At 41.3% G+C, this 25258-nt stretch overlaps 3 protein-coding genes across 7 annotated transcripts in view; all 3 read left to right on the plus strand.

Annotated features, from left to right (window-relative positions):
- LOC106585647 (snRNA-activating protein complex subunit 4) overlaps positions 1–466 on the plus strand; it is a 36183-nt gene extending 35717 nt beyond the window's left edge. Inside the window, exon 25 of the mRNA XM_014172069.2 lies at positions 46–466. Within this exon, the coding sequence (XP_014027544.1) occupies positions 46–141 (96 nt within the window). The 3' untranslated portion in view covers positions 142–466. The remainder of the gene's footprint in view (positions 1–45) is intronic.
- Positions 467–1440: 974 nt separating this feature from the next.
- Positions 1441–7267, plus strand: LOC106585631 (caspase recruitment domain-containing protein 9). Of its 2 annotated transcripts, none has more exons than XM_014172052.2 (11): positions 1441–1728; positions 1985–2122; positions 2309–2634; positions 2784–2963; positions 3547–3702; positions 4044–4169; positions 4466–4654; positions 5128–5173; positions 5350–5459; positions 5705–5778; positions 6932–7267. In XM_014172052.2, the coding sequence occupies exons 1-11, from the start codon at positions 1530–1532 to the stop codon at positions 7032–7034; spliced, it is 1647 nt and encodes a 548-aa protein (XP_014027527.1). In that variant the 5' UTR covers positions 1441–1529; the 3' UTR covers positions 7035–7267. The 2 variants fall into 2 exon arrangements, with proteins under 2 accessions (XP_014027527.1, XP_014027528.1); XM_014172053.2 differs by having other exon boundaries at positions 3550–3702.
- A 6267-nt stretch (positions 7268–13534) lies between these two features.
- On the plus strand, positions 13535–23647 carry ccdc180 (coiled-coil domain containing 180). 4 transcript variants are annotated; one of them, XM_014172066.2, is made up of 38 exons: positions 13536–13761; positions 13996–14086; positions 14183–14352; positions 14576–14664; positions 14791–14900; positions 15102–15230; positions 15324–15434; positions 15518–15613; positions 15705–15868; positions 16052–16171; positions 16292–16371; positions 16465–16553; positions 16837–16956; positions 17055–17228; positions 17354–17469; positions 17598–17730; positions 17830–17872; positions 17975–18102; positions 18192–18376; positions 18473–18648; positions 18750–18930; positions 19056–19202; positions 19284–19428; positions 19547–19663; positions 19794–19889; positions 20044–20130; positions 20324–20502; positions 20726–20796; positions 21030–21093; positions 21239–21316; positions 21416–21485; positions 21642–21786; positions 21887–22047; positions 22458–22595; positions 22702–22813; positions 22898–23003; positions 23138–23279; positions 23415–23647. In XM_014172066.2, the coding sequence occupies exons 2-38, from the start codon at positions 14027–14029 to the stop codon at positions 23547–23549; spliced, it is 4467 nt and encodes a 1488-aa protein (XP_014027541.2). In that variant the 5' UTR covers positions 13536–13761; positions 13996–14026; the 3' UTR covers positions 23550–23647. The 4 variants fall into 4 exon arrangements, with proteins under 4 accessions (XP_045562962.1, XP_014027541.2, XP_045562961.1 ...); XM_045707006.1 differs by having other exon boundaries at positions 13535–14086; positions 20366–20502; XM_045707005.1 differs by having other exon boundaries at positions 13536–14086.
- The last annotated feature ends 1611 nt before the right edge of the window (positions 23648–25258 follow it).

A 25258-nucleotide genomic window follows, 5' to 3' on the forward strand; every position in this document is an offset into this window, starting at 1 on the left:
CTTCTCTCACTGAACCTTTGAGCGGATCTTATGTTCTTTTCTCAGGCCCCTCTGCTAAGCACTGATGGAACAGGATCTCCTGCCACCTTCTTCTCCGGAATCACCACAAGAAATAAAAGCCGTGACCTAGACATGGAGTAATTGGAATGGTTTTGGAATGTGTCATCTTACGTGTTAAACCAGGTTTTTGTGTTTAAAAGTTCTTGCCAATTTTGTTGTGATGTCACTGTCATAAAAAGGGATGTTACTAGAAAGAGAAGGTAGCTGTATTCTATGACGTCACTCAATACAGTATAGTTGCTGTTGAAATTGTACTTAATGAATGGTTCATATTTGTACTTGTTTTTGTTCATAATTTAATTATTCTTATACATTGTGTAAAGAGTTATGTTGACCTGTACATATTTTGTAATAAATCATTCTACTTGTTAATAAATGCGTATACATTGTATCTGCAGAGCACATTGGTCAGATCGAACCTCAACAACCAGTTTTTTTGCAGACCACATAGTGGTCACCGAGGGTGACATTTTCATGGTGCATAATAGTTCAAATCTGTCAGAAAATACTAGCTATAAAACTCATTATATTCTGTCACTGTGTTTTATTTTTGGCCAGAAATGTCCTCAAAGGGGTGAACCTTGCCTGTGAATAAATGTTTATTAGCCAGGATGCAAAAGTTTATTAGCCTCAAACTAAGGATGCAAATATTTATTAGCCCAAAGGATTATGCAGTTTCATGAGTGATGTAAAATTCTGGTAACTTTCCCAAAATCCTCAGGTTTTCCAGAAGTCCTGGTTGAAAGATTTTCAGAATCAAGACGGAATAAACAGGAAGTCGTGAATTCTCAAACCACGATTTCTGGAAAAGCTGGGACTTTTGGGAAAGTTACTGGAATTTTGCAACCCTGGTTAAATGGATTAATATTACATTGTGTACATAAACCAGTCAATACTCAAACATATTTATAAACAATATTCTCCCTGATGGGCGAGTAACCTGTTTTCTATATTATTTACAATAAAAATATATTGTACCTTAACTTTAGAAACTACAGTAATCAAGTCAGTGTAATACTGTTTCATCAGCAGAAGTTTTTTTTAACAAATGAGGGAAGGAAGTGATTGAGTCATTGCCTCACAGTCCTTGAACAAGAGGTGTGTACTGCTGCCAATACTCTTATCACTCTAGTCACTCCATTATTTGGTGTTGGTTTATTGAGAATAAAAGAACATGTTGGTAGGTAGATTATTCACAACCACTCAAGAAGGTACTACTATTGTCACACTGACAATTGCACATTATTTTCTTGAAGAGTTTGACTCGGCACACTGTGGCATAAAATGGGGGAAATGAAAAAACTGAAATGACTTCTACAAAAAGGAACTTGACTCTTGTGTCATAAAACAGTATTTCCACATAACAGTTCCACATTTGGATTGGAACCACTTAACCATCTAGATTTTGCTCCCAGTTGATAAACCCTTAGTGAAGGAGTTGTTGAACGTACAGGGACACTGAGACAATCATGACTGACAGTCAGAGTGTGTCAGATATGGAGGATGAGCAGTGCTGGGTCCAGCTGGAGGATTACAGAATGCTGCTGATAAAGACCATTGAGCCGTCGCGAATCACTCCTTACCTGCGTCATTGTAAGGTGCTAAGCAGTGAGGATGAGGAGCAGATATTCAATGACCCCAGTCTGGTCACCCGTCAACGCAAAGTAGGTAAGGCACTGTCCTCTATTTCAGGTTATTGAGCAAACAAGGGGTCAAGTGTTACACTTTCTACTTTGAACTACAATAATGTGGTTGAATTCCAGGTTTGTATTGCAGGCACACTGCTTCTCAGAAGATTGCTATTATCAATTCAGGCATTAAGGGATGTGATAATCTGCTAAATAAATATGACCTGGAATGTGCCCACAATCTCCTGCAATTCATGTCAGTACCTTATTTATAAACCTCGGATCCATGTTCACAGGTGTACTATTGGATATTCTTCAAAGAACTGGACACAAAGGCTATGTGACATTCCTCGAGAGCTTGGAGCTGGACTATCCTCGATTGTATCGCAAAATTACTGGCAAAGAACCTGCCCGGGTCTTTTCTGTACTAGTTGGTGAGTAGCTATACAACATGACGTGTTTCTATAGACATGTTGTGTGTCTATCATGCAAGCTTGTAGATATTTGTGTAAGATATACTGTAGGTAGAATTTTTTTGCCATGATCTTTCAAAGTGCTGGCATCTATGACAATGGATTTGATCCTATAAACAAAACATCCTGTCCTCTCTGACATCATAGACACGGTGGGTGAGTCAGGACTGACTCAGTTCTTGATGAGTGAGGTCACACGTCTGCAGAAGGGCCTGCAGGAAGAACGCCGGCGCAGACAAGAGGCCACATGGGCTGCAGCCACGCAGGAGGACTCCTTACGGCAGCAGCAGGTTAAGGAGAGGGAGCTGCGGAAGCAGCAGGAGCGCGTGCAGTGTATGAGGGAGGAGAGGGACCGGCAATGGGAGGTGGTATGCCACCTGAAGGACGAGAACTACAGCCTGATGCACAACTTAACCAAGCTGAGCGAAGAGAAGAATAGTGCTCTCATGTCCAACCGGGATCTGCAATTGGAGGTGAGATATGGGGGGGCAATAACTATTGGTTTACATTCAGTATAGAAAACCCTCTGCAGTCCGACCAGTGGAGACATTTGTTATAGAACAGCACAAAGTCAATCCGCAACAACGAAAACAGTTTTGATGGGATTTTCATTGCTCACTAGATAGAAAAGCTGAAGCACAGCCTGATGAAGGCAGAGAGTGACTCGAAAATCCAACGCAAGCAAACTGTGAACCTGAAGAATGCCATTGAGGAGAGACCCAGTCAGGACATGATTTGGCAGCTCCAGAGACACAACGATCTGCTCACAGTGCGCATCCAGGAGCTGGAGAGCTCAGCTCAGGTACGTTTGATCTGTTCTCAATCAGTTTCGGGGGGGGCTGCAGCTCTGGCAAACCCAAACACATCAACTTATGGCAAAACCACTAACTATTGGTTTACATTTTAAGTATAGAAAGACCTCTGTTGCCGGACATGTTGAGACATTCATTATAGAACAGCACAAAGTCAGTCGACAACAATTTAAAAAAAAAAAGAATAACAGCTTGGAGTGGGATTTTGTTTCAGTGATCATTTCTCAGTAAATGTTTAGATATGCAGTGAAATAAAAAGGACACTGCACTGCACTGGACACATTTTGGAATAATAGCTAGGAGTAGCCTTTTGTGCACCACAAGAAAAATGTCTTCACAAATAAAGTGATTGTTCAGATGCAGAATTGTACCATTTTTACATTACTGAGCCAAGCCGAGCCAAGTTGTGCTGGCTTGGTTAGGCATCCACTATAGTTTGTTGGAACTGTGCTCAAAAGGACAACGTGAAAAGAAAATATGAGCCAGCACAGTTACAGTTCATGTCGGTACGGTAGTGTGAAAAATGTATTGGATTGAGTGAGTAGTGTGACAGGATTAATCTATATGTTCCAGCAGGGGACAGCTCCAGCCCCCTTGGATCAAGAGAAGCTGAGCGTTGAGAGTCTGGAGAACTACAAGCAGCACTCTCAGGCTCAGCACCAGGAGCTGGTCAACAACATCTACAACCTACGCAGAGATCTGCACGATGCTGAGGCACTACGGAATCGGGTACACATCACGGCCTGATGCACTGAGCACTGCTTAGGAATAGCTGTAGGAGAAGACTACTAATTACATTGAATTTCTAAAATATAAGCTATTCAACTGCTCTTTCAACACAAGTGCAGGAGGAACAAAAAATTCCAAACACAAATTATATTATTTCCTCAAAAATGATGATCTTGAGCATCAGGATGAATATATTTCCTTATTTTTGTAATCTGCCCAAGCGTGTTCCTCATTCATTGGAATAGCTGATTGTGCGTAGTTAAATTGTTCAAGTGGTGTCTTCCAATGTCACAAGTTATGGTGTTCCAATTGTAATATATAGGTTTGATTTGTTCTTGCAGTACTTGGAGGCGAAGGAGGTTCTTGAGTTGAAGTGCACAACATTAAAGAAAGATGCAAAAATGTATCGTGACCGAATGGAGGACATCCTGAAACAGATGGATGAGGTTATCAGGGAGAGAGACAAGGTGAACATGGTGTGATTTTAGGACTGTGATTCTTGGACCTCACTGTCTTTGGAAATCCCAACTTCCCCTTTACTTAGTCTCCAAATGACATCAAAGTGAAAATTCAACATCAGTGAAGGTTAGGATTCACCCCATACTGCGTATTTCTTTCATCTAGAAGAATTTTGACTTCTTTTGATAAAAATGTAAGAGTTGACTATCTGTGTGGTTGTGATCAGAAGCTCATCCGCACCATTGCCATTTGTTTCATATAAACCATTACAGCAAAGCAAACCAAAGCTTTTGTTTTGCGGTAGGCCATCGCCTCTCGAGAGGAGTACCACCAGGAGAATTCACGGAGCCTCCAGGAGAAGGACCAGTACCGGAAGCAGATTCGGGAGCTGGGTGAGCGCTGTGATGAGCTGCAGGTCCAGTTGTTCCGGACTGAGGCAGAGGTTATGGCTCTACAGACCAGGCTTCACATTAACACCTGCTCCCCACATGATGTGAGAATGGATTCCACCAACCACTTCCATTTAGATCTGTCTTTTAACTCAAACATAAAATATGTCATCAGAATCACTGAACTGGCATTGCTAGTTTATCAGATTCTATCTTAATTCGCTTTTGTTTCTGTTTTTTTATGTTTATAAAGGATAGCGTAGGATATCCTATTGATTTTGGAAATGTATTTATATTGATTTATGGTTTCCCTCTCAGATGTCAGACTTTGAGAATGGTTCCTTGCTGATATTGTAAATGTAATTTGCTTCCTGATTTACAACAAATGTTGTCCATGCAGTATTATTATGTTTGCAATGTTCAGGGATCTGAATAATTCTACTTCTACTTTTGACCTCTCTGTGTTTCCTCTATTACAAATTACCAGCAATAATCCATCCACTTTGGCAGCTCGTGTTTGCTTGTCTCTGCAACCCACTTTATTGAGTGTTCTCTTTCTGTGTGTTCTCTGCAACAGAAAAGCCAGACCAGTGAGGAAGACTGCAGAGATACATTAACCGAAGGCAAGAAGTCTATGACAAGTGACAAATAATCACGACAACAAAAAATTCAACAATGATCAGAAAAGTTATACTTTTTGTGTTCATGGTTATCATAAGCTTAGCTTGATATACGATTTCACCATGCTTTTTGAACTCCCAGCATTCTATGTTGTTAACTAAAAAAATCTTTATCACAGCTAGTAGTGGGGACCTGCAATGTCAGACATCGGGGGAGTATGATGTGTGCATTGCTTTGCAAGTCCACCCGTTGTGTGCAGAAGGGTCCCCGGAGGATAATATCTCAGGAGTAAGTACCTTCAATTGTTTCTCTTGACTAGTTCACATGTGTCTGGCCTGGGGCTGTGAGGTTTTCTTATTATATAATAAGCCACTTGTTATAGTAGTAACAGCAACTGAACCTCAATTATCTGCATTGAACACACTTCACATTTTAGCCCCTAGAAAAACATATTTCAGTTTAAAAAGGAAAATAATATGAAGTTTATGGTTACTGTGTATTGTATATGTATTTTGCTTTGCTCCACGTGACAGGAAAGAGCTTTATCAGAGGATGAGCCCTCAGACTGCAGCAAGCCCAGAGAGAGGTGTAACTTCTACTACAGAAGGTTGGCAAGTTTATATGTTTTAGAGAACACCACATAAGGACATTTACTGAAAATGCAGTATCTGTATTTTGTCATAAATTGTCTCCATAGGGGTAAAACTGCTATGCCCTGCAATGGGTTATGTATGGGAGTGATGTAAAGTGACTTTTCTGCTGCTTGTGTTATCCTGTTCTTTGTAAATATATATATATACACACTACCGTTCAAAAGTTTGGGGTCACTTAGAAATGTCCTTGTTTTTGGAAAGAAAAGCAATTTTTTGGGGCAGAGTTGCAAAGAAAAATCCATATCTCAGACTGGCTAATAAAAAGAAAAGATTAAGATGGGCAAAAGAACACAGACACTGGACAGAGGAACTCTGCCTAGAAGGCCAGCATCACAGAGTCACCTCTTCACTGTTGACGTTGAGACTGGTGTTTTGCGGGTACTATTTAATGAAGCTGCCAGTTAAGGACTTGTGAGGCGTCTGTTTCTCAAACTAGACACTCTAATGTACTTGTCCTCTTGCTCAGTTGTGCACCGGGGCCTCCCACTCCTCTTTCTATCCTGGTTAGAGCCAGTTTGTGCGGTTCTGTGAAGGGAGTAGTACACAGCGTTGTGCGAGATCTTTAGTTTCTTGGCAATTTCTCACATGAAATAGTCTTCATTTCTCAGAACAAGAATAGATTGACGAGTTTCAGAAGAAAGTTCTTTGTTTCTGGCCATTTTGAGCCTGTAATCGAACCCACAAATACTGATGCTCCAGATACTCAACTAGTCTAAAGAAGGACAGTTTTATTGCTTCTTTAATCAGCACAACAGTTTTCAGCTGTGCTAACATAATTGCAAAAGGGTTTTCTAATGATCAATTAGCCTTTTAAAATGATAAACTTGGATTAGCTAACACAACGTGCCATTGGAACACAGGAGTGATGGTTGCTGATAATGGGTCTCTGTACGCTTATGTAGATATTCCATAAAACATCTGCCGTTTCCAGCTACAATAGTCATTTACAACGTTAACAATGTCTACACTGTATTTCTGATCATATTTGATGTTATTTTAATGGACAAAAAATTTGCTTTTCTTTAAAAAACAAGGATAAGTGACCACAAACTTTTGAACGGTAGTATATATATACATATATATAATGATTTCATTCCTTAACAACAGGAAACGTGCCCTTAGGAGGTCAAAGGCCACATGCAAGGAATGCAAACCTTGTGTCCTGGACAACAGCTGTGGAAGTGACAACACTGACACGGATGGGATGTGACTGAGGGGGGGCAGAGGAGTGGCTGGGGGACATGGCAAGGTCCTTCAGAATCATAGGCTAGTTTACTTTCCTTAACAAAAATATTTGAATTATTAAATCAATTGAAATAATAATTTTGTTGAAATGATGTACAGTACTAGTCAAAAGATTGGACACCTGTTCATTCAAGGGTTTTTCTTTATTTTACTATTTTCTACATTGTAGAATAATAGTGAAAACATCAAAACTATGAAATAACACATATGGAATCATGTAGTAAGCAAAAAAGTGTTAAACAAATCAAAATATATTCTTCAAAGTAGCCACCCTTTGCCTTGATGACAGCTTTGCACACTCTTGGCATTCTCTCAACCAGCTTCACCTGGAATCCTTTTCCAACAGTCTTGAAGGAGTTCCCACATATGCTGAGCACTTGTTGGCTGCTTTTCCTTCACCCTGCAGTCCAACTCATCCCAAACCATCTCAATTGGGTTGAGATTGGGTGATTGTGGAGTGCTCTGTCATCTGATAGAGCACTCCATCACTCTCCTTCTTGGTCAAATAGCCCTTAAACAGCCTGGAGGTGTGTTGGGTCATTGTCCACTAAGCGCAAACCAGATGGGATGGTGTATCATTGCAGAATGCTGTGATAGCCATGCTGGTTAAGTGTGCTTTGAATTCTAAATAAATCACTGACATTGTCTCCAGCAAAGCAGCCCCACACCACCACACCTCCTCCATGCATCACGGTGGAAACAACAAATGCGGAGAATATCCGTTCACCTACTCTGCATCTCACAAAGACACAGCGGTTGGAACCAAAAATCGCAAATTTGGACTCATCAGACCAAAGGACAGATTTCCACCAGTCTAATGTCCATTGCTTGTGTTTCTTGGCAAGCAAGTCTCTTCTTCTTATTGGTGTCCTTTAATAGTGGTTTCTTTGCAGCAATTCGACCATGAAGGCCTGATTCACACGGTCTCCTCTGAACAGTTGATGTTGAGATGTGTCTGTTACTTGAACTCTGTGAAGCTTTTATTTGAGCTGCAATTTCCGAGGCTGGTAACTCTAATGAACTTATCCTCTTCAGCAGAGGTAACTCTGGGTCCTCCTTTCCTGTAGCAGTCCTCATGAGGGCCGGTTTCATCATAGCGCTTGATGGTTTTTGCGACTGCACTTGAAGAAACTTTCAATGTTTTCCAGAATGACTGAGCTTCATGTCTTAAAGTAATAATGGACTGTTGTTTCTCTTTGCTTATTTGAGCTGTGCTTGCCATAATATGGACTTGGTCTTTTACCAAATAGGGCTATCTTCTGTATACCACCCCTACCTTGTCACAATACAACTGATTGGCTCAAACACATTCAAAAGTAAAGAAATTCCACAAATTAACTTTTATCAAGGCACACCTGTTAATTGAAATGCGTTCCAGGTGACTACCTCATTAAGTTGGTTGATAGAATGCTAAGAGTGTTTAAAGCTGTCATCAAGGCAAAGGGTGGCTACTTTGAAGAATCTCAAATATAAAATATATTTTGTTTTGTTGAACACTTTTTTGGTTACTACATGATTCAGTATGTGTTATTTCATAGATTTGATGTCTTCACTATTATCCTACAATGTAGAAAAAAGTCTAAATAAAGAAAAACCGTTGAATGAGTAGGTGTGTCCAAACTTTTGAATGTTACTGTATATATTTACTCTTTGTATTGTTCTAATAAAATTGCAATATTTTGAACTGTGACTGCATGATGAATGTGTTTCTGTATGCAAGTTACTTGTACCAGAGACGGTATAGAAGCCTTCCTCTAATATCTTTGCTTGTACTTCTTAATGTGCATTTTTTGTCATGCAAAAGCAGAGGAAAGTGGATAATGTAGCTAGTACGAAAGGCAAAGAAAAGTTGAATGGTTTGTCACTAGTTACTACAGCCACAAAGTCAAAATTAGGTATTTTGTAAAAATTCAAGAAAACTTAGCATTTGCTTTTTGCTCTTAATTTAAGGTTAGGCATAAGGTTAGCAGTGTGGTTAAGGTTAGGATTCAGTTTTGTTTTAAAATCATATTTTAAGATGATACATTTTAGAAATGGCCGTGGTTTATGACTTGTGTCTGTGGTAACTAGTGACGTAAGAGGTGCGGCAGATAGCCTAGCGCTTAAGAGCGTTGGGCCAGGAACCGAATTTTTTAAAAATCTTTATTTTAACAGGGAAAACAGACTGAGACCTGGATCTCTTTTACGGCTGTGCCCTGTGTAAACATGTTGACATGTACAGTTTTAGGCATACAGACAAGAATATTTCAAACATACAAAACAAAGACACAATTCAACAGAAACAATCACAGACAACATCATATTGATCCTCCAGAGTGTCTAACTTAAGTTAGATCTGCAGTTTGTTCCATAAATAAGGCGCAAAGGAACTAAAGGCAGTCCTACCCAACTCTGTGGAGACCGCAGGAGTCTCTAATGTAATCCACATCTGTGATCTGGTTTTAAAATTTGTATATCTAGTGGAAATTAATGATGATATACAGTGCCTTGCGAAAGTATTCGGCCCCCTTGAACTTTTCGACCTTTTGCCACATTTCAGGCTTCAAACATAAAGATATAAAACTGTAATTTTTTGTGAAGAATCAACAACAAGTGGGACACGATCATGAAGTGGAATGAAAGTTATTGAATATTTGAAACTTTTTTAACAAATAAAAAACTGAAAAATTGGGCGTGCAAAATTATTCAGCCCCCTTAAGTTAATACTTTGTAGCACCACCTTTTGCTGCGATTACAGCTGTAAGTCGCTTGGGGTATGTCTCTATCAGTTTTGCACATCGAGAGACTGAAATTTTTGCCCATTCCTCCTTGCAAAACAGCTCGAGCGCAGTGAGGTTGGATGGAGAGCGTTTGTGAACAGCAGTTTTCAGTTCTTTCCACAGATTCTCGATTGGATTCAGGTCTGGACTTTGACTTGGCCATTCTAACACCTGGATATGTTTATTTGTGAACCATTCCATTGTAGATTTTGCTTTATGTTTTGGATCATTGTCTTGTTGGAAGACAAATCTCCGTCCCAGTCTCAGGTCTTTTGCAGACTCCATCAGGTTTTCTTCCAGAATGGTCCTGTATTTGGCTCCATCCATCTTCCCATCAATTTTAACCATCTTCCCTGCCCCTGCTGAAGAAAAGCAGGCCCAAACCATGATGCTGCCACCACCATGTTTGACAGTGGGGATGGTGTGTTCAGGGTGATGAGCTGTGTTGCTTTTACGCCAAACATAACGTTTTGCATTGTTGCCAAAAAGTTCGATTTTGGTTTCATCTGACCAGAGCACCTTCTTCCACATGTTTGGTGTGTCTCGCAGGTGGCTAGTGGCAAACTTTAAACAACACTTTTTATGGATATCTTTAAGAAATGGCTTTCTTCTTGCCACTCTTCCATAAAGGCCAGATTTGTGCAGTATACGACTGATTGTTGTCCTATGGACAGAGTCTCCCACCTCAGCTGTAGATCTCTGCAGTTCATCCAGAGTGATCATGGGCCTCTTGGCTACATCTCTGATCAGTCTTCTCCTTGTATGAGCTGAAAGTTTAGAGGGACGGCCGGGTCTTCGTAGATTTGCAGTGGTCTGATACTCCTTCCATTTCAATATTATCGCTTGCACAGTGCTCCTTGGGATGTTTAAAGCTTGGGAAATCTTTTTGTATCCAAATCCGGCTTTAAACTTCTCCACAACCGTATCTCGGACCTGACTGGTGTGTTCCTTGTTCTTCATGATGCTCTCTGCGCTTTAAACGGACCTCTGAGACTATCACAGAGCAGGTGCATTTATACGGAGACTTGATTACACACAGGTGGATTCTATTTATCATCATTAGTCATTTAGGTCAACATTGGATCATTCAGAGATCCTCACTGAACTTCTGGAGAGAGTTTGCTGCACTGAAAGTAAAGGGGCTGAATAATTTTGCACGGCCAATTTTTCAGTTTTTTATTTGTTAAAAAAGTTAGAAATATCCAATAAATTTCATTCCACTTCATGATTGTGTCCCACTTGTTGTTGATTCTTCACAAAAAATTACAGTTTTATATCTTTATGTTTGAAACCTGAAATGTGGCAAAAGGTCGAAAAGTTCAAGGGGGCCGAATACTTTCGCAAGGCACTGTATATGGAGGTAGTTTTAAAAGAAGCGCTTTATAAATAAACAAGAGAGCATGTTGCTCTCGCCTCACAGATAGAGAGGCCCAACCCACATGTTGATATAGGATACAGTGATGAGTTTTGTAACTATCACCCGTGATAAACCTGAGTGCACAATGGTAAATAGCATCCAGTGGTTTTAATATGTTTGCCGATGCATGCATATAGATAATATCACCATAATCTAAAACGGACATAAAAGTAGCCTGCACAATTTGTTTTCTATTTACAAAGGACAGACAAGCCCTGTTTCTGTAAAGGAACCCTATCTTGAATTTGAGCTTTTTTCCCAATTCAGTAACATGTTTTTTAAAAGAAAGCCTATCATCTAACCATACCCCTAAATATTTATATGCAGAGACCTGTTTGATTTGAGTACCATCCAAGCTAGTGATTACAAAAGTGTTTCTAACTGAGAAATTAGACCTAGAAAAAAACATGACATTTGTTTTCTTAGCATTTAAAACAAGTTTAAGCTGTAAAAGAGACCCCTGTAGTATCCTAAAATCAGACTCCAACTGCATTAAAGCTTGGTCCGCTGTTGGAGCAATAGAGTACATCACTGTGTCATCTGCATATAAATGGAATTTACAATATCTGACATCATCACCAATGTTGTTTATATAAAGTGAGAACAATAGTGGGCCAATTATTGAACCCTGAGGGACCCCTTTAAGTAACTGTAAGGAGTCAGACTTGACCCCGTCGACCATGAATGGTAGTTCATTCGAATCCCCGAGCCAACTAGGTGAAAAATCTGTCAATGTGCACTTGAGCAAAGCATTTAACCCTAATTGCTCCTGCAAGTCGCTCTGAATGAGAGCGTCTGCTAAATGACTAAAATGTCAATGTAAAATGTAAGTTAAACTACAATTTGTATAGAATTATTTGGTGAAGAGGTGTGGTACACACTTTATTTTATTTATTTTTATTTCACCTTTATTTAACCAGGTAGGCAAGTTGAGAACAAGTTCTCATTTACAATTGCGACCTGGCCAAGATAAAGCAAAGCAGTTCGACAACATACAAAAACACAGAGTTACACATGGAGTAAAACAACATACAATCAATGATACAGTAGAAAAAAATAAGACTATATACAATGTGAGCAAATGATGTGAGATAAGGGAGGTAAAGGCAAAAAAGGCCATGGTGGCAAAGTAAATAAAGTATAGCAAGTAAAACACTGGAATGGTAGATTTGTTATTTGAAGAAAGTTCAAAGTTAAAATATAAATAATATGGTGCAAAGGAGCAAAATAAATAAAATAAATAAAGTAGGGGAAGAGGTAGTAGTTTGGGCTAAATTATAGATGGGCTATGTACAGGTGCAGTGATCTGGGAGCTGCTCTGATAGCTGGTGCTTAAAGCTAGTGAGGGAGAAAGCTAGTGCACTAAATGCGCAAACTGTTTGGAATTTATGCACACAAACGGTTGCAATGTTTGCATCATTGGTTTGAATTTTGTGGCACGGAATTAAAGATTTTCACAAACGTTGCTTCAAAGACAGTACAGTATGAAGATAGGAAGAAACTGCTTCTCCAATAGAAATCCCCGATCACTTTTGTAGGGGACGTCATGGCGACTTTGGCTAGCTAAGCGCATGCGTAGATTGACGTCATCGGGTCTCTCGCATCAATCTCCGCTTATGCAGGCCTTCAAAACAAATGCACTCCTTCAATATAATAACATTATTTTTGAGGAAAATGAAAACGGGTCAGTTTGTAACTTTCACAAGGTTGGAGTAATAACATGTTCAACTACTTAAGACATTGTCTCGAATCTAGGATGTGCCTTCAGATTTTGAGAAAATGAACAGCTAAGGAAGAATTTTCACATCTCTTATTGATTTCAACCTTCCCAAGTTCTCTCACGTCACCCCGCTCCTCCGCTCTCTCCACTGGCTTCCAGTTGAAGCTCGCATCCGCTACAAGACCATGGTGATTGCCTACGGAGCTGTGAAGGGAACGGCACCTCCATACCTTCAGGCTCTGATCAGGCCCTACACCCAAACAAGGGCACTGCGTTCATCCACCACTGGCCTGCTGGCCCCCCTACCTCTGAGGAAGCACAGTTCCCGCTCAGCCCAGTCAAAACTGTTCGCTGCTCTGGCACCCCAATGGTGGAACAAGCTCCCTCACGACGCCAGGACAGCGGAGTCAATTACCACCTTCCGGAGACACCTGAAACCCCACCTCTTTAAGGAATACCTAGGATAGGATAAAGTAATCCTTCTAACCCCCCCCCCTTAAAATATTTAGATGCACTATTGTAAAGTGGTTGTTCCACTGGATATCATAAGGTGAATGCACCATTTTGTAAGTCGCTCTGGATAAGAGCGTCTGCTAAATGACTTAAATGTAAATGTAAATGATTTCTCAACCCCCAAAGCCCAGCCTGGTCTGCTTAAGCCTCCCTGGAAGTCTCTCGATGTTGCGTCTCTGGGTTTAGAAACTCTGTGTTTACTTGTTACAAATGAACCCGAGATAGCTTCGAGGATCTGTTGTCATAGCGACGAATGGACGCTCTGCCTGGGTCAGATGGAATCGTGAGTTCGCATCCTAGCTAAACTCAATCGAACTTGAGCTAATAACGTGATAGCCAAATAAGTATTAACTCTATATTATAAAGCTAAAATAGAGAACAATGTATTGTCATGCAATGTATATTTTCAACTACGACTAGGCTTGGCGCTTGAGCTGTTTTGCAAAGTAACGTTACTGAAGTAGCAAATAACGTTAGCTAACGTTACAGTAGCTGCTTGATTACATTGCATGTTTAGGTAAGCTACGCAAAACTCCTGTCTCGACATTATGGCTGAGACTCGTGTCATTCCAAGTGGGAAAGTCTACCGCCAGATGTTTGACGCCCAGGTAGGCTATAGGTTGTTTATTGATATGAAATGCTTTAAAAGTTTCGTAGTGTCTATGTTGTTGCACGTTAATGCCACGCATCAATTTTATCCTCAGGTTCAGCTGTCAAGGTCTCTACATGATACTCGGAGGAAACGTGAGACTAATGAAGGATTCTTACCAAGGGACAACCCTCCTCTTAGTAGGGACACAGACACTGGTCTGCAGCAGCAGATTAGAAGTCTTCAGACTGAAACCCACCAATGCTCAGAGGAAATGGCTGTTAGGTACAGGCACTGTGGAATACAAGTTGCATCCTTCATACATACTCAGAACACATTCCCCACTGGGCACAGATGTAAATGCTATGCCTAATTTCATTTAAATGACATTGAAACAACATTGATTGAACCAGTGTGTGCCCAGTGGGTCATCGCGTATTGTCAATTTGTAATATGCATGTACTTTTGAAGGGTGTGTGAGTCTGTCTGACCCTGTTTGACACCACAGGTACCAACTGTTCTCAGGCATCAAGCATTGCCAGACGACTGAGGAGCAGCTTGTTGAGGAGGAGATCCGTGGACTACCTGACCATGTTGGCAAGTAGCACACTAAAGTTTTGCAGGCTTAAACATAAGAGGGTGGGTGATGAATGATGGTAGGCGAATGCAGACTTGTGCTTGTTTTGCCTGAGGTTATTGATCCCTTCCTTCTTATCTCCGCAGTGGCAGAAAAGCCAGGGTCAGACATCATTGAACGCCTGATGGAGAAAAAGCAGAGGAACCACCTAGAGGCTGTGGCACAGTTGTACAGGGACCTTTCTGTGCTCAGTGTGGTAGGCACCTCATATTCACTACGGTGTCAAGTTTGAGTTTATATATTGAAGCAGTCATAGGCATAGTATAATAAAAAAAAAGTGATTTACTGTAAGTTAGTACAATACAATTTTGAGGTATTCAATGTAATGGCTTAGTAATTATAATTATTACTATAATTCTAGTAGTTTAGAAGTGACACAATGCCTTATTGCTCGCAGGAGTATGAGACATTATTCAGGAAAACTGGGCAAGAGGTGCTGCACCAACTCTCAGTGTATGATGGCAATGTGGAGAGACAAATGCAGAGGATTGAAAATCTTTCTGATTTGGAGAAGTTCACCTTACAGGTCAGAATAGCCTTAAATGGCTTCTCGTTTCATGACATCAATAGGATAAATAACCAACAGCAACAATTTGAATTGTCACAACTTCTCTTACAGGGACTTCATGACTTCTGGGATACAGTGAAACAAGAGTCAGTGATTAGGAGGAAGTGGATCAAGGATCTGGATGATACCCTGGCTAAGTATGAGTCTGACAGAACAGCCATGGTGAGTCTTATACAACAGTACTATAAATTATCACTATGTAAATTACTTGATATTGTTCTTGACATTTTTCTATTGCTGTCCAGATTGCAGCATTGCTGAGAAAATACACAGGGAAACTGGAAAAGATCTGCTACGTAATGCCTTCGGATATCCACCGACTGATCAATAGAGAAGCCATGGTAGGATGTTCTTGGTGCATTATCATCAAGGTAGTGTAGAAATGACACTAACTGCAGTGCACGGAGACACTCATGTCGCCTCCCTCCGCAGATGATAAACCAGGCTATTCTAGCAAATAGACGAGCAGTGGCCAAGCTCTACCTGAACCTGATGGAGAATGATCTACAGAAGGAGGTATTCCACCGACTCAGATGGGAGGACAAACTGCAAGACTGGAAGAGCTTTAAGGTCCTTGGTGTGGTCAGCAGGTTCAAGTAGGTTGTTTCTTCAGTGTTCAACAAATTCATTAATCTCTTCCATGGAACATCTAGTAGGCTATTCTCTGTCTTTAACTTTGACTACCAAAAAAAGTCTGCCTCCTTATATTTGAGTTGTGATATTTAGTGGTGTTATAATTCTTGCTTAACTTCTAAATCCTATCAACTTTTTGGCATTAGAGATTTCATGGGAAGCCCTCCAATCCAGTGTCCCAAGGACGTACAAGCTATTCTGGACACCATGAGTGCAGCACAGCAATCTTTTAGAGAAAGACGCATCAAAATTCTTCAGTCACTCACGTGAGTCAGCAGGCAATTTCCCCTTGTTGTGAGACGAGTCAGTATGTCACACTTAGTTCGGGATACATTAGACAGATATGACGATAATGATTGATTCATTGTGTCTGGGTTTATTTGTAGTGCCATGATACCTCCAAGATGTTCAAAGACTCTAATCACTGACTGGTATAAGTCTTTGTCATCTGTCAACGAGCAAATTGGTGAGCAAATCCTTGTTCTATACTTTCTTAATATTATGTTTATATACACGTTTATATGCGCGTTCTGTGTTTTACATTTCTATGTTTCCTCAGATTGTATGCACATTGAATCAATGAGGAAGCTACATTCTTATTATGAAAATACCTGGCAAGAATGCCTAGCTGAGGTAGAACAAGTCAAGGTACATATCGGTCATGTTTTTCTTTTCCACCTTTTAGATCATCTTATTTAAAGCCCATCTTGGGACTGATTCTGGAAATTAGCACGAGCTAAGGCATGATGGTGCAATGCACCTGACTCTTGATAATTCATTGTGTCAATGTTTTAATTGTATCTGCCCCTATAAAATCAAATATTATTATATTATCTTTGAATAATAAATATTTCTCATTTAATTTGCTAATCTGTAAATGTACCCTGTAACCATGTCAAAGTCACATTTTCCTTTCCATTGGTTTACTTAGAAAGAGATTACTACATATGGGGTTTCTCCAGAAGAGATCCAGCATACTGTTAATGCTGAGTTCCTGCCTCTGATTGGGAAATGCCAGAGCCAGACCGAGGAGCACCTTGCCACCATGGATGTAAGTCCTGGGAAAAGACAAAGACAACAACAGAACTGTGTTTTTCATTCATCCTGTTAAAGGTTGGTAATGCCCTGACTTTCCGTCTCTTACCCCAGAGAGCGTTTGAGTCTTTGGCCAAGAGAGCTGCTGTGCTAAGTAAGTCACTTTTCAAATTCACACGTGGGGCATCTCACCTGTGGGAGGTGCACAGTGCCGGGCTGCAGAGGAGGGAGCAGCAGCTGCAAGACCAGCTGGACGAGGTGCGCTACAGTCAGGAGCATGAAATCCAGGTGAGCCTCATTCCCAGTTCCCACCACCAGCCCCCCCCCCAGCACTGCCCTGCCACCACAAGGACCAAGGATACTGATAGCAGAACAAGGCCCCCTGATAACTCCCACTGGTGTCTGTTTTCCAGAAGAAGGAGGCTCATCTTGATGTTATGTTGGACAGACTGAGACAGGAGAGCACTGAAGAAGCACTCAAAATCACGCTGGAGAAGACTCTACACTCCCTGGATGAAATAAAACTTGTGTAGGCTACTATTGGCTGTTTTTCCAGAAATGTAATAGTATTTCTCTAAAGAAGGAGTTTTTCCTAGCATGGTCCCAACTTCACATGCAGACTAGGCGTTTCCTACAGCTGTGGTATGATTTCCGTAGATACATGCACTTCTACAAAGAAGAGGTGGACACAGTGGAGAGTTATCCTGCCATGGTCTTGGAGGAGCTGCACTCTTACAGCTCCGCTGTCAGTCGATTCTTCAACGTCAAGGAGATATATACCGGTAGTCAGGTACGGATTTAAGATGTAAAGCAAGCCACTATTACTATAAAGATTAGCCTTGTACAGACGATTTGTTAATCACTTTAAGGGTCTATCTTTTAACCACAGGACTCTGAGGAACTTCGCTCCCTTTATCCCGTCATAAACCTTGGTGAGTTGGATATTGTCTTTTAGCAGCAGTCAATTTCAATGCTGTGACATTACTTCAGGATCCTATGTATGAGCAAACGTTTGTGTGATGTTGGATCAATAGATTTAAGTGGGAGGGCCAGTGTGAAGAGGACAAGACAGACCACTGTACAGGGAAGGAAACGTTGTCCGGGAGGATTCCAGAAAAGTCCAAATCCAGCACATTCATCCTTTGATGAATTTGACACTGAGGTTCAAATCCATGCAAAAACACAAACTGCTACTTTTATTTTACCATGGCAGTGTAGGCATGGAATATAAATTGTTTCTCCTTGCTGTAGGATGACATTGATTCCCATTGGGAGTTTCTTGACTCTCAGTCCAGTGAGTCATTCTGCACCTCTAAAGGCAATGTGTACAACGGTCAGAGCTTTGTCTCTCAATGGGACACGGAGCAGGATCCCATTCCATCTGAGATGGAGTTGGTTGTGTTCCCCAGAAGTCTTCTTGCGGATCTACAAAAAGAGTACAGGCCTGGATAAAACCATTTATCTGTAGTACTTGTCATTAGTTACTGTTGAAGGATAGCCTCTTTCTGAACAATGTCCCTCTTTCCTCGTAGTATACGTCTGTTGTTTTTCAACCACCTCGAAGAGAGATATCAGACTGCTCTCACCAACACGATGAATATTGTGGCAGCCAAGAAGGAAGCACTGAAGTCAGAGCAGGATCTCCGACTGCACCTCCACCAACCACGGGCTAAGAGAATCGAGGTGGACATCCACAATGTCCGTGCTGGTGAGAAGATTAACCCATCTCACCTTCAAAGTCCACTCTAAATAAAGAGTCCCAGTAGTTTACTGTAAATTAATGTACATTTGTCTGTCTGCCCTCTTTAGCAGAACTGGTACTGCACAGAGATCGTGTGGATAGGCACTGTAAAGGCATCTTGCAGGCCCTTGGCAACTGCCGAACGGACTTCCACGAACTCCAGATTCGACAGCACAAACTGACTGAGGACTTCAGATCCCAGATTTACAGCATGGAGGATGTCTTTACCTATGCCACCAAGTCAGACGTGTAAGGACATTTGTGGTTATCTAACAAAACGTTTAGAACATCCATTTACGAGCAGTAATTATGTATTTTGTTGTACTTTTTCTTTTTCTCTTTATCAATGCATCACTGCTCATCTCTGTCCTCAGGCTGGTTGGGCTATGTGGTACGCTGCAATCCAATTTGGAGAGCCACATGAACATCATTCAGGCATCACAGAGAAACTTCAGACAGACTCTGGAGTCCAAGCTGGATGGCCTAAGAGAGACCAACGTCCAGTTAATCAAATCCTTTAAGTAGGAGTTGTTCCTCTATACTTTTTTAATAGGGTGTCAAAGTACGGATTATTTTGTAAATGATGGCCTTTATGCCTGCAGGCTGTTCTCAGATGGAGGGAACTTCACACCCAAAGAGATAGAGGCGCATCACAAACGGATTGAGAAAATGGTTAAACGTATCGACACCAACGATGAGGCTATAATGCTGGATATGGAGGGGACAGAGTCCAAGTGTCTGGAGCTGGTATGAACTTTAACTAAGCCCAAAGAAAAGTCACATTACATTTGTTTTGACCCAGATTATTTCAGTGTTACATATTTGTGCTGAGCTTTGCCATACCAATGTTGCATTTACCCCTTAGGCGAAGGATGTGATAAACAGATTTGAGGAGAAATTCCACTTTTTGACAGTGGATTTGAAATTTCTGGAGAAAATCCAAGGAATGCTAACAAATACACAGGTTCAGATAAAAACAGAGGTACATTATTATATCTGTTCTGCCCGCCTCTCATGATATCTCTCGTTTACCGTCTTGCATCCCTCTCTTGCCATTACTCATATCTTAACATACACCCACAGGTCAAAATGTGTCTGCTTCTATTTTACAGGCAACAAAGAGCAACATGCAAAATAAGAAAATCAACAGCCTCCTGACAGAGTTAAAAAGTATGGTAGATACTTGTGCCAGAAGCAGTCCAGAAAAGGTACTAAACTCAATCCAAATGTGTGCTGATTGATTTATATTTTTCTCTTGTAAAAGACTACTAGACAGAGCATCGCACATTATTTTTTCGCATCAATAACAGCATATTTGTACTAATTGTCCTAATATATGTTCATTCAATTTCCCTCTTGTAGACAGTGACAACAGATGATGTTTTCACTTTTACGTGGTCTATAATAGAGGAATTGAGGGCACGATGCCATTATCTTGAATGCTTTTTGGTAAGTGTGTTGCAATGGATATAAAGTCTTCTATATAAACATACATAAAGACAGCTTACCCAAAAGCACATTGTTATATGAGAAATGGAATGTAGCGGATTTTACAATGTTGTTGTTGATCCATAGTTTTTATTGTTGCATTGACCATGGCTGAGGTCCAGCTAGGGTTTACTGCAGTGTGTTTTGTGTGCAGAACCCTTCCATGGCAGTACTGATGCCTGAATGCCCTCTCCAGGGGGCCTTCGCTGTAGCAGCACGCCCCAAGTCCCGCAAGTCAGCAAGCCCTGCCATAGACGGTCTGCTCCAGCCCAGCCGCATGGGGGTGTCCTTCATGGATGATGTGGCCGTGGGGGTCATCAGGGGACTGCTGAGGTCAGAGAGAAGCTCACACAGCCTCTAATAATATAATCGGTAACTCTGTTTATAAGGCCATAGAGAATCATGTTCATACAGACAGTATTAATTTAGGAATGCGGCTGTCAGAACTCCCTGGTCAAAGACGAGTATTAAGTCCAAATAGGCCAATTTAATGACTGATCTTTTACATGAGAAATGCAGTGAAGAGGAGAACTGACATACTCTGATGATTCCTCAGGCTAAGCAAGCCTAAAGTCACCCAGGAAGCCAATTCAGAGTCGACAGAGAGGGTCTCAGCAGCAGTCACAGGTACCAGCCATGTTGGCTTACAATGATGTCACATACTTCAGAGGAAGGATGGAATTAAATCTAGCAAATAAGACCTAGCCTGGTGCCCAGACTCTGAGCAATATTGCTGTTTGTACTTAGCTATACTAACGTACTATGTGGTCTGTCTGGCTCCAAGGCTAGCCAAGAACAAATGCAAAAGTCATGCTGATTCCAGTAAAATGTAATGTTTTGTCCCTCTGTGCTCTTTGTAGTCAGGTTGTCGTCTCCTATTGGGCAGAGGTCAGGGGATTCTGCCGAATCTGTCAGTGCACAAAGGTCAGAGGGAACCTTTTCTGTGTCATTATCAATGGAGCACAATCATGCAGAAATCACTTGTAGTAACAGTAGAGTTACTGTATAGCTTAGTATTGCTGGTCAGTTTACATGGAGACCTAAGCACTCTCATCTATTTATTTTATAGTGTGAAGAGGTTTTCTAAACCCACTCGCTTTGACAAGAGATTCCAGGTGTTTGGTCCCAAACCAGAGACACATGGCGTGTGAGTAGTCCTTAATAGCACAGCAGCATGCCTTACTGAGATCAATGCTTTGCAGATCAATACTGATTTAAATTCTCTTTAAATCTGTCATTCTTTCAGAACTACTTTCAAAAGTTTGATAACCAGCATTCTTTGGAAGACCAATGATATTCTTCTCCTGGTTGCTGAGGTAACAGCTCATTCGTTATAATCTGCAGTTAAACCCAATATTGCCATGTGTCATTTGATCCTATGTTATTTATAGTAAAGTCTAATATTCCCAATTATCACAATCTTCCTAATGTTAATTGCCAGTAACACTAATTTAATTGTGTGTGGCGATCAGGAGTTCTATAAGAAGAAGGAACGCCGGCCTATCACAAGGCCTCAGTACCTCCAGGAGACGTTTGAACAATGTGCTGAGGAGATTAACAAAAGGCTGCTCGTCTACCAGGGCCAAACTCAGGACTACCACAACAACTGTCTGCAAGGTTAGCATGGACTTTTGCATTTCCATCGATTGGGTACAGTTGAGGCACATTTTCTCCCCCTTCCTCTCCATCCTGTCACGTGTTCCCTGACTTTGGACAGAATTCCGACAGCAGCTGAAAGACATTGAGGAGGGTCTTTCCAAGGTGCCAGGGGTGCTCATCTCTAACCTGGGAGAACAACACCTGGGGAGCCTGAGCCAAGACACGGACAACATCCGTCAACAGCTAGGCATCACTCTGCATGAGAGCGAGGGGAGAAAGGTACTGTCGCCTTGTTTAAATGTCTTTCCTTGAGGAAATCTCTGATCTGACAAGGGAAGATTAGTGAAAGCAAAAGAGTGGAAACCATGGGCTGGATTCAATCCATATCGCCAAAGGTCTGTGTTTAAAATTTAAAGGCAATTTCCGATTGAGCCGACATATGCAGTATTTACAGTGAATTCAGTCTCTGCGACCGCGGGAACATTGTCTTTAACTATCAATCGCGCTATAAAGCGGACCTTCAGCGCGGATTGAATAGAGCCACCTTTAAATCTATTCACTCAGAAATCTGTAATTATCTCAAAGGAGGAAAGATGCATTATAAAATATATTCCAACTGGGGGTGGGGTAGTCATGCTAGTGAATCTCCTGGTGTGGAAAGGCATTCATGTCTAACTTGTCCTTTCAAGAAAAAGCACAGTGACAAGCTGAGTGTGCGTCTGAGCCATCCTGCTTGTGAGAAAGAGCTGGAGACCTTGAATCGTGCTGAAGAGGAGAGACAAAGAGAGCTGACCAATGCCATCATGAACACTCTGCAAGAGCTACAAGTAAGCACTGACCATATCCACATCTGTTTTCACCTTATCAGCAGTAGGGAGTTGGCAATTCGGTGGCTGTGAGTCTCATGGATGCACATCATTTTGTGGATTTCAGGCATGTGTGAGGAAACATGGGGAGGAGTTTGTGAGATCACTCACCTCTCTGACAGAGAACCTGCTGTTCCAGATGGACAACCTCCTGACCGTAGATGAGGTCCAAGTTGGCCGTAAGTCTCCATCCATCCTCGCATGCCTTGTTGATTTAAAAGTCTAAATAACAGCCTTATGTTTAATCTGATCTGGAATTGTAGAAGCTGAAATGAAGAGTGAAAATGTCACCACTCTAATTCGCCGAAAACAAGCTGGTATTCCGCTAGAGGAGAAGCAAAGTGCACATCAAATACAGCGAGGCAGCAGGTAAACGCAGTGAAAAGCACAATATGATGGTACAGTAAAGACTGCAGTAATATGTTCATATTGTGCACCTCTTTAAATAAATATGATTAATACAGTCCTGGAAACGTAACCATATATGACATTTTATGTGGTAGAACGTGGCCAGGAATCTCTTACTTTGGATCCAGTACTGATGGTCCAGTGGAGCAACCATGCAACAAAACAGCCTCCATCACCACTGCAAAGACCACCTTAGGCCACCTGAGAGCAGTGGAGGCCTGTGAATCTATGTACCAGGTAGGAGGCCAAGGCATTAACCTTAGACATGTGAGCAGACACACACAGAGGCTAGATATAATACATAGAATGACATATTAGAATGTTCAATTAAATAGGATGTTGTAATGTGTGTGTTTGGTTTGGGGCCCACAGTGCTATGAGCAGCGGTACAGGGAGGAGCTGGCCCGGGCCGTGCAGGAGAGCCAGGTCCAGAGGACGGAGGTGCAGTGCTGGGAGGAACACTGGAGAGGCTTACTGAACACTCTGACCCAGCTCAACGCTGAGTGAGCACCTAGCAACTCCGCACCAGAGCTCACCGTTTTCTACAGCAGGACTAGACTAGATTAAAATGAGATTTCCAGTGACAAATAAATTCATGGTTTGCATTTTTCTTTCTCTTTCTGCCACTAAGGGATTGAAAATACTGCTTCGGCAAAATTGTGTATGTGTGACTAGTATTTTATAAAACGTTATATTCATCATGATTGGCTATAAAACACAATATTCAATACACAGAGCGTAGATTTTTGTTAATTCTGGTCGGGATTTAATCAGATCGCAGATTGTAGACTATGGCTTTTAAAGGCAATGTTCGGTAAATGCTGTATATGTCAGATCAAAACTGCATTTTCGACTGTCCAGTGCGCTGTGCTATGGATAGAATCCCGGACTAACTCTTTACAATGAATGCAACTTTGTTGTTGTTATACATTCTTTTTTATTTCAAGTGTTGTGGTCTTCATAATTCCACATGAAGAAATGGTTAAAAGGTCCAATGTAGCCATTTTTTATGCCATCATCAAATGATTTCTGGGTAACAATTTAAAGTACCTTACTGTGATTTCAATTAAAATGGTCAAAAAGAAATCTAAAATGAAAATTAGATGTTGTTGGCAGAGAGGTTTGGAACTCTTCTTATGGGTCTATTCCAGGGGTATGTACCATACAGAATTTTGATCTAACTAGGCACCACACCAGACAAACTGAGCTAATTGATCAGTTCAGCGATTGACTAAATTCAACACACCTGGTCTTCCAGGTCGGTTAAATAAAAAACATTAAGTGCCTGCACACTCCATACCATGGTTACCTACCCCTGGTCTATTATCTAATTTACCGCATGGTGATGTCGCCATGGAAGACCAAAACATCAGCGGTCTAAGGCTCTGCATCGCAGTGCTTGAGACGTCACTACAGATCCGGGTTCGATTCTTGGCCGCGACCGGGAGACCCGCGGCGCACAATTGGCCCAGAGTCGTCCGGGTTAAAACACAGTCTCCAGTTGTACAGTGTTTCTTCCCTCCAACACATTGGTGCGGCTGGCTTCCAGGTTAAGCGAGCAGTGTGTCAAGAAGCTGTGCACCATGGGAGGTTTTCGGAGGACGCTACCAATTGGATATCACGAAAAAGGAGAACAATAAGAATCTGCATAAAGTAAATATGCGCATTCCTACCAGTGGTACGTTTCCACCAAACTGACTTGTTGCAGATAAGTCATTGCAGGATGACAGTGCACACAAAATGTACTTTATCGCTTAAGTTTTCACATACCGAATAAAAATCTAAAGTTCAATGTATTTCCATCGCATTTTCAACTCTACAGATAGTTTTGTCACAAAAACGGTTGCATTAAATAGCAAATGTGCCTACGCTGGCCTTGGCACATATACTCTAGCCAACAGCTCACAGATACAGTGCTGGTAGGCTACTGTACATTATGAGATTATTATGGATAAGAGCGAGAATATTTTTATTTGTAAAACGGCAGTCAAGCATCATGTCACCAGAATTTGTATTTATTTATTTTACCTTTATTTAACTAGGCAAGTCAGTTAAGAACAAATTCTTATTTACAATGCCAGCCAAACCCGGACGACGCTGGGGCAATTGTGCGCCCCCCTATGGGACTCCCAATCACGGCCGGATGTGATATAGTGCTATTGACAAAGCTCAGTGGGAAGAAGTTGTGATGGACTACTTTCTGGATAATTTTCCGA

The sequence above is a fragment of the Salmo salar genome, chromosome ssa24 (assembly GCF_905237065.1).
Source record: "Salmo salar chromosome ssa24, Ssal_v3.1, whole genome shotgun sequence".
NCBI classification, from domain to species: Eukaryota; Metazoa; Chordata; class Actinopteri; order Salmoniformes; family Salmonidae; genus Salmo; species Salmo salar.

What these genes read in the sequence shown, in the direction of transcription:
- LOC106585631 (XM_014172052.2), top strand. Translation starts at nt 1,530, where the DNA reads ATGACTGACAGTCAGAGTGTGTCAGATATGGAGGATGAGCAGTGCTGG. An exon ending in GGTCTTTTCTGTACTAGTTG is followed by an intron (nt 2,123 to 2,308) that starts GTGAGTAGCTAT and finishes CTGACATCATAG; the next exon opens with ACACGGTGGGTGAGTCAGGA. An exon ending in ACACCTGCTCCCCACATGAT is followed by an intron (nt 4,655 to 5,127) that starts GTGAGAATGGAT and finishes TCTCTGCAACAG; the next exon opens with AAAAGCCAGACCAGTGAGGA.
- ccdc180 (XM_045707005.1), top strand. Translation starts at nt 14,027, where the DNA reads ATGGCTGAGACTCGTGTCATTCCAAGTGGGAAAGTCTACCGCCAGATG. An exon ending in TGGACTACCTGACCATGTTG is followed by an intron (nt 14,665 to 14,790) that starts GCAAGTAGCACA and finishes TTATCTCCGCAG; the next exon opens with TGGCAGAAAAGCCAGGGTCA. An exon ending in TGATCAATAGAGAAGCCATG is followed by an intron (nt 15,614 to 15,704) that starts GTAGGATGTTCT and finishes CTCCCTCCGCAG; the next exon opens with ATGATAAACCAGGCTATTCT.